Here is an 8,515-nt window from a genome sequence, read left to right as displayed (position 1 = left end):
ATATATTTCTTAGTTTATTTGATCGAACCTCATCCTCAAGTCTTGTGTTTATCCCTCGGGATAAATACAGGATTTGAGGTAGAGCGCTCTTTCATTTAAACTGTGAGAAATATGAGGTCAGTTTGATTTCATATTTTTTCTAAAAATTATACATATATATATGTAAATTAAACGTCCTTCCGAAGCGGGCGACGGGACTTCAGTTCCAGCGACCGACAGCTTCTTACGGGCAACCTCCCCAAACTTTTTAGCTGCCGACAAGTACTTCTAACAAAAATAAATTATTTCCTAATATAATTTCTGACAAACTCTTCCGCAATAATGAAGAGGGATAGTTCTAATGGGTTTCCATATCTATATCCTCATGATGACTTGAACATATTTTTACTCCATTTTATAGAATAGATAGCCAGCCGCTAGCAACCATTGCATGATTGTATTTAATCAGGACGGTGTGAAACCCAAAATGCCTAAGTACTGAAAGAGGAATGAAGTAACTTTACTAACCATTGACGTTAAACCCACAGATAATAAACTAGAGCCTTTAATTCTGCCTATAGATTAATACTGTTTAATTATGTGGTTTACACTATTTACTTTTGTTAGGATCACTTCAGAAACCCAGCTGCCACAACGCTCCCCCCTGCCAAGTGGCAAAAGTTCTCGTCAAACTTAATGGTAATCTATATTATTCTTTCCCTATATACAATTTTATGCACTTGTAGCATGCTGTGTAACCTGATATTGATTTTTTCCCTATGATTTGAGAATTATTAGGTTGTGTTGGATGCATTTGAAGCTCAGCCATTGAGTGATGATGGTGGAAATGTGAATAATCTTGAGCACGAGGAAGCTTCTTTTAACATAAAGTATTTGACAAGCAGCAAACTAATGGGGTTAGAGGTAAATTTAGTTTCATACAGCAAAATAATTGTAATCTTACTTCAAAGAATCTTACAAGTTACCATTTTTTTATCTGCAGCTGAAAGATCCTAGTTTTCGGCGCCATATTCTTGTGCAATGCCTTATATTGTTTGATTATCTTAAGGTGCGCTTGCATTAGATAATTTTCTCTTTTTTTTTTGAAGCAGCTTTGAATTTTGACTTTATCTTATTTTATAGGATGAATTTCTCTAATGTCTTATGATTAGCCACAGTTTCTTTTTTATTAATTAATAACTATTTTTTATTTCCAAACTATGAATCTACTTGTTACTAATTTGAATGTGATTAATAAAATAATTGATTTGGTTACTTTTCTTTTTAATGTGATTGTTAAAAAAATTAATTTATTCAAACTCTAAATGTGGCGCAAATTGTTGGAGTTAAAAATATACAAAAAAATGGTAATCTGATTCAATGTTTCGACTTGATTATTTTATTTTTTTAGCCTATTGGCTAAAAAATAATTTATGTTCAACCATAAAACCTTAATTAAAGTTCCCCTATTTTTTAACTTAATATCTTGCACGTTGCAGTCTTCCACGAAATTTGTGATAGCCTTCTTTTGAGTAGTAATGTATGTTTTGACAGGTTGATCATGTATTGTTTTTGTTGTCTCTCATTAATCTATGCATGAATGTGCCACTTGAGTGTTTGTAAATGAGAATGATTTGTAAAAAAAAAAAAAAGATTTGAGAATTAGTGATAAAGATATAGTTGATAATTTTTAAATCTAGACGAGCAATGCTTTTCTAACCTTGTTCTCCAGTTGAAAAGGTATCATAAATGTTATAATCTTGTAACAAATTGAGCTAAGTTAGATTGTTAAAAATGTGCATTTTGCATTAAAAAGCTAAACGGTTACAAAGGGAAGCACCTAGACATTGTAAATCTAAAAGAGCAAGATTACAATTGGCAGGATTCCAAGTAAAGGAGTTAGAGAAAGACCTCCTAGCAAAAAAATAGGCTGCGTTGTTGTAATCCATAGATATAAAGCAAAAAAGCAAATGTAAAAATGGGGAAAATATTAAGTACGGCAATCGATGTCCGGACGACGGTCTGGATGGGCCGCCACGCGATAAACGGCGGCATGGACGCATCCCGACCATCGTCCGGACGTGCAATCCACCGCACGTAATATTTTCTAGTGAAAATGAGGAGAGAGGCTAAAATAGGTTTGATATTGGGTCAGCCTGCCCATGTAGCTGGCAGCATGGTCTGGCAAAGGAAGTTGATGTCATTCTTGTTGTCCCCCTCAATAACGATGCCTTTGAGCCCAAACATGCACGGTGCAATGATCCTTTCGATAGAGAGGATGATGGCAAGTGCATGAAGGATGGTTGCAGCAATAACCGTTGGAGTTCAAAATGAAGGCCATACTTTTTGACGTTTCTAGCCCTCCACACTTGTTAGACAGCACAACAGTGTAGTCTCCCCTTAACCCCTGATTTTTAGACAATGTGTTGAGACCCGCAAAACTCTCCTCTTCACTCCCAAAAGTAGGAATTAGAATGCCCCATTTCTTAAGAATACTGAAAATCTTAAGTATTAATATGGGTCAAATCGCGGGCGCTGCACAATCCGAGGACAGTGTCATTCCCCATACCTCTTTTGTCAACCAAAACACGCATTCTCTATGGTGTAGACAAAGTTTCTGGTGCCATTTAAATTTGTCAAGAGCAGGTTCAAACTGATTTTGATATCCTGGTGATGTTATGAATCTTACTAAAATGAACAAAAACAAGCTCAATCGGTGAGTGTTTGGAAGAAGCAGTAATGGAGCAGTTTGAGAGTAGCAGAAACATGAGCAGGAAGATGTATGAGCACCATTCGAATTTTATAAAGTGAAAAATGGCTCTGCTAGTGGTTGGACTTTGCGGCATTTACTTCGGATAAACCTTCTGTTTTCCTTCTTTTACAATGCTAAAAATTAACCATTAATTGTTCCTTGCATCCTCTGATCCCTAGCGGCCTAAGGGATTGCGTGCGGCACTTATTGAAGTTAAGAAAATGAATGTAGGGGAACTCATTATTAGGTGATTTAGGCATGTGAAATGGAGGGTAGAAGATAAAATAATAATACTAGCAGATAAAATTAATTTGAAAGAATTAGGAACAAAAAATGATTAGACCAAATGCTATATTTATAAACTTTTGAAAAAAGATTCATATAAATTATACTAAAGATTTAATTGGAATGTATACACAACGTAGTTTAGAGCTGACTCAATATTTGTAATATGGCTAATCATGATGATGATTCTGATTATGGTCAAAACTCTGTTCATCCTATGTGTTAATTGCTGCTAACTGGTTATTAAGGTTTGTTGTTTTACTGTGCAAAATTCTGGAATATAGAAAGTTTAACTTGTGCGGGAAATGTGGTGGTGGAAAGTAATATATTATATGTATAGCACCCGCTGTTCATAGCCTTTCATGATCACGAGCATAGCACTCAAGGCACAGTTAGTCCATTTTGATGGCAATAGTGTGATAACCTTTTTTGGAGCCAAACAACATAGCACAGGAAGGCCACAACACCAAACAAAACATGAGCCTGAACTTTTCATTTTTTTCCTACTCATTCCTTTAGCATTAATACTCTTTCTATCATATTTGAACCTTTTTTTCCAAGAGTTTGACGACAGGAAATCTTTGACCTAGTTTGATTTAAGTTTTTAGCAATCCAGGTTTTCTTGATATAAATAATGAATTAGCAAAATTTCAAATAATGAATTATGTCCACGAATTTTAGTTCAGTCTATATCAATTAGATTTAGAGAAAATGTTAGATTTTAAACGCTGTATGCATTTTTTTTTCTCTCTATGGATTCTTCTCATTCAAAGCTATTTTTTGATTTGGGTATCCAAATACCAACCTCATGTCGGTATGCCAGCTAAAAATATAGGGAATTCACTATTTATATCTGTCTAACCTCTGTTTCACATTATCGAAATGAGTAGCATGAGGTGGTTCACCATTTTTTTTGGTTCTTTTCATCTTTTTTTTGGGTTCTTACTTTTTTTATTTTGTGCAGGCCCCGGCAAAGAGTGAGAAAGATTGCCCCAGTGATAGCATGGTGATAACTGAACTCTCTGAACATTTAATATTTTTTTATTGTAGTTCAGCTTCTATTTTCATTTTTTTAATCAAACAAGCATAACATAACATTACAGTTTGCTTCTTATATTTGATCAAAGAATTTTATGTTTGCAATATTATTTGTTAATGCACGTCGATAGAGCTTTTAATTAGTTGACCGAGCCAGGACCTAGGGTTGCCTATAAGTTTCCATGTGTTTCTGGAGCCTGCTGAAGGATAGAGTTCTCAATAGCTTTTTTGAGTGAGACCAAAGTCCATGAAAGCCAAAAAATTAGGTCTATTGGGTAATGGTCGGTGGAAGCCTTTTGGAATCTATATGAATTTTTGAGTTAGGGTCTGTTTGGGGTAGCTGCAGCTTATTGAATAATCTGCTGATACGCTAGGTGCGGTGACTATTACAAATTTTTATTTTTTTTGAAAAACCAGACCACAGCCAGAAAACTGCTTTCACACTTAGATAGGTACAACAACAACAACAACAACAACAAAGCCTTATACATGAGTTTATAGTAAAATGCTTGATTGAGTTTTTGTAATGTTGGAAACCTATATTTAATTTTTACATTTTCCTTCATGTCACGAAAGGTGTGTACTGGTATTTAATTTGAAGGTTCGAGCTTTCAGCTCCTATTGCGAAAAAGAAAAAAAAACATTTGACTTTTCTCCACACCATGCTTAGTAAGACGTGCGGGTCATATGTAAAAAAAGATGATCAAGCATGCAATTTTTCCATCGTGCTCAGATGGTGAGCATGGGTACTTTAGACGTCAGGGCAATTGGCTTTCTTTCATAGTGTTCTCGCACCTGGGTGTGTCAACAAGACAAGACACAAACATAACTCATTTTTTATTTTTTATTTTTTCGTCATTTTCATTGTTTTCTCTGTTTAGAGAGAGAAAAGAGGGAGAAACAAAATCTTGTAGTTGTCCCTTCAAACTGGATTTAACTTAAAAACTCACGATTGTTTGAACTCCTATTCTCGTTCACAGTCGTTATTCCTATTGATGTCATTTAATGCAAACTTCATCTTCTTTTTGATTCACAAACATCTGGTCCCATCAATGACTTCCTCTCCTTGACACAATGTTATTATCATTGATGCCTTCTCACGCGGGTTCCCGTCGATTTCTCCTTGCTTCGCATGCAACTAGTCCTACCAAAGGCTTCGCCTATGAGCTCTTTTTGTTTTTTCCCTCCTTCACAAATTGCTCGTACCATTGATTCCTTCTCACGGGAGTTACTCTTGTGCCTTCTTTTTTGTTAAGGGTTTAGGTAGGTGGATGCAGAGAAGATGACTTAGAGAACTAAAGTGAGCAGGCACGCGAGGCAAATGTGCTTGAGCATTGGTTTTGTGTGGGTATGGTGATGTGGGAGAGAAGCGTTGGTACACGTGTTATGAGGAGTTGAGACAAATGCATGATTTTTTTTTTGTTATTTTTTTTCTATTATTTAAGTCAAAAGTAGAATTCACTATTTTTTTTTTTGTTGATTGCCCTTTCCTCTTGCTAGGAGGACAACCGCATCGATGATCTTTATGCACTTGACTTTTGAGCATCCAATGATGGCCATTGATGGGCGCCAATGATGGCCATTGATCGGCGCCAACGATGGCCATTGATCGATGCTGACTATGTTTATGTTTGCTCTTACCACAACAAGGTGTTGGCTGCTGGTTGTCCATTAACTACTGACATTTGATGCTCATCTTGTCAATCACTTGATCTTTTTTATTTTAAGAATGACCAATGCAACCATCAATACCATTCATTCTCTCATGATTTCTAGAATTCTTCATCGATTTTCGTTTTACATATCAAATGATCAATATTTGAACATTGTCAGCCAATTATGTTCAATGCTCACTTTCTTGGTCATTTTATCTCCCATATCAAGATAACATCCAAGCCAATTGCTCATCCCTTATTTGATTCTCACTCCAAACCGACTATTGACTGATGTCTGTTGCCTACGAGCCATCGATTTTTATGCTTATTTTCTTGTTCACTCTATTACCCCTTCTATTATCGAGAATCACCAATCCTTTTAACATGATGATGCGAATTTGTTGGATTTTCTTCTACTCATTATTTGATAAAATAATCATGGTTTACTATATTATGTGTTGAAATTTAGAATAATGCGGAATTTCTTTATTGATATGAAAGAGGTTATAAATAACCCTTACATAAATCCTGGAATAAGAAAAAACAAGAAAAAGAATTAACATGAAAGGAAAGATATAACACCTATATGTCTAATTAATCAATTTATAATAATTATTTGAAGATAAAGGAAACAACATGAAATAGTAAAAACTAAAATAAGAAATGATATAAATCCAATCCAAGAAAATAAATCTAAAATAGAAAAGGAAATAGAGTTATATTAGGAAATAAATCTAATCCTCATAACTTCTATCAGGAATAAATCATTTCCTAATATAACTTCTAATATTCCCCCTTAAGTTGAAACATAGTTGAAAACCATTTTTAATTTGGATTTGAAAATATCAAACAGTGGGCGAGGAAGATTCTGTGAAGTAGAACTTGAAATCTTCATCCCATATTGCTGTCTTCTTTGACTGCAGCTTCTGCAGTGTCTGTAGGTAGGCGAAAGACTCTTACGGGTAATGTTGCAGGCGAGTTTGTAGGATATTAGACAACCTGCAGTAAAAACTGACTTCTAATTGACTACGTCTGGTGCATTTTCGAAATGCCACTGCATCAAATAAGCTGCCCCAAACGGGCCCTTAGTGGCGATCTGCCGCAATCCTTTTAACATGATTACATGAGTTTATAGTAAAATGCTTGATTGAGTTTTTGTAATGTTGGAAACCTATATTTAATTTTTACATTTTCCTTCATGTCACGAAAGGTGTGTACTGGTATTTAATTTGAAGGTTCGAGCTTTCAGCTCCTATTGCGAAAAAGAAAAAAAAACATTTGACTTTTCTCCACACCATGCTTAGTAAGACGTGCGGGTCATATGTAAAAAAAGATGATCAAGCATGCAATTTTTCCATCGTGCTCAGATGGTGAGCATGGGTACTTTAGACGCAGGGCAATTGGCTTTCTTTCATAGTGTTCTCGCACCTGGGTGTGTCAACAAGACGACACAAACATAACTCATTTTTTATTTTTTATTTTTTCATCATTTTCATTGTTTTCTCTGTTTAGAGAGAGAAAAGAGGGAGAAACAAAATCTTGTAGCTGTCCCTTCAAACTGGATTTAACTTAAAAACTCACGATTGTTTGAACTCCTATTCTCGTTCACAGTCATTAATCCTATTGATGTCATTTAATGCAAACTCCATCTTCTTTTTGATTCACAAACATCTGGTCCCATCAATGACTTCCTCTCCTTGACACAATGTTATTATCATTGATGCCTTCTCACGCGGGTTCCCGTCGATTTCTCCTTGCTTCGCATGCAACTAGTCCTACCAAAGGCTTCGCCTATGAGCTCTTTTTGTTTTTTCCCTCCTTCACAAATCGCTCGTACCATTGATTCCTTCTCACGGGAGTTACTCTTGTGCCTTCTTTTTTGTTAAGGGTTTAGGTAGGTGGATGCAGAGAAGATGACTTAGAGAACTAAAGTGAGCAGGCACGCGAGGCAAATGTGCTTGAGCATTGGTTTTGTGTGGGTATGGTGATGTGGGAGAGAAGCGTTGGTACACGTGTTATGAGGAGTTGAGACAAATGCATGATTTTTTTTTTGTTATTTTTTTTCTATTATTTAAGTCAAAAGTAGAATTCACTATTTTTTTTTTTGTTGATTGCCCTTTCCTCTTGCTAGGAGGACAACCGCATCGATGATCTTTATGCACTTGACTTTTGAGCATCCAATGATGGCCATTGATCGGCGCCAACGATGGCCATTGATCGATGCTGACTATGTTTATGTTTGCTCTTACCACAACAAGGTGTTGGCTGCTGGTTGTCCATTAACTACTGACATTTGATGCTCATCTTGTCAATCACTTGATCTTTTTTATTTTAAGAATGACCAATGCAACCATCAATACCATTCATTCTCTCATGATTTCTAGAATTCTTCATCGATTTTCGTTTTACATATCAAATGATCAATATTTGAACATTGTCAGCCAATTATGTTCAATGCTCACTTTCTTGGTCATTTTATCTCCCATATCAAGATAACATCCAAGCCAATTGCTCATCCCTTATTTGATTCTCACTCCAAACCGACTATTGACTGATGTCTGTTGCCTACGAGCCATCGATTTTTATGCTTATTTTCTTGTTCACTCTATTACCCCTTCTATTATCGAGAATCACCAATCCTTTTAACATGATGATGCGAATTTGTTGGATTTTCTTCTACTCATTATTTGATAAAATAATCATGGTTTACTATATTATGTGTTGAAATTTAGAATAATGCGGAATTTCTTTATTGATATGAAAGAGGTTATAAATAACCCTTACATAAATCCTGGAATAAGAAAAA

At 35.4% G+C, this 8,515-nt stretch overlaps 1 protein-coding gene across 1 annotated transcript in view; it reads left to right on the top strand.

The window, feature by feature from the left end:
* LOC110023794 (THO complex subunit 1) overlaps nucleotides 1-8,515 on the top strand; it is a 54,286-nt gene that overhangs the window by 33,154 nt on the left and 12,617 nt on the right. The window contains exons 10-13 of the mRNA XM_020723385.1: nucleotides 607-678; nucleotides 778-903; nucleotides 983-1,048; nucleotides 3,981-4,022. Coding sequence (XP_020579044.1) covers nucleotides 607-678; nucleotides 778-903; nucleotides 983-1,048; nucleotides 3,981-4,022 — 306 coding nt within the window. The remainder of the gene's footprint in view (nucleotides 1-606; nucleotides 679-777; nucleotides 904-982; nucleotides 1,049-3,980; nucleotides 4,023-8,515) is intronic.

The sequence above is a fragment of the Phalaenopsis equestris genome, unplaced genomic scaffold (assembly GCF_001263595.1).
Source record: "Phalaenopsis equestris unplaced genomic scaffold, ASM126359v1 Scaffold000002, whole genome shotgun sequence".
Taxonomy (NCBI): Eukaryota; Viridiplantae; Streptophyta; class Magnoliopsida; order Asparagales; family Orchidaceae; genus Phalaenopsis; species Phalaenopsis equestris.
Note: the sequence above shows the minus strand (reverse complement) of the source record. Positions and strands in the feature narration are given on the sequence as shown.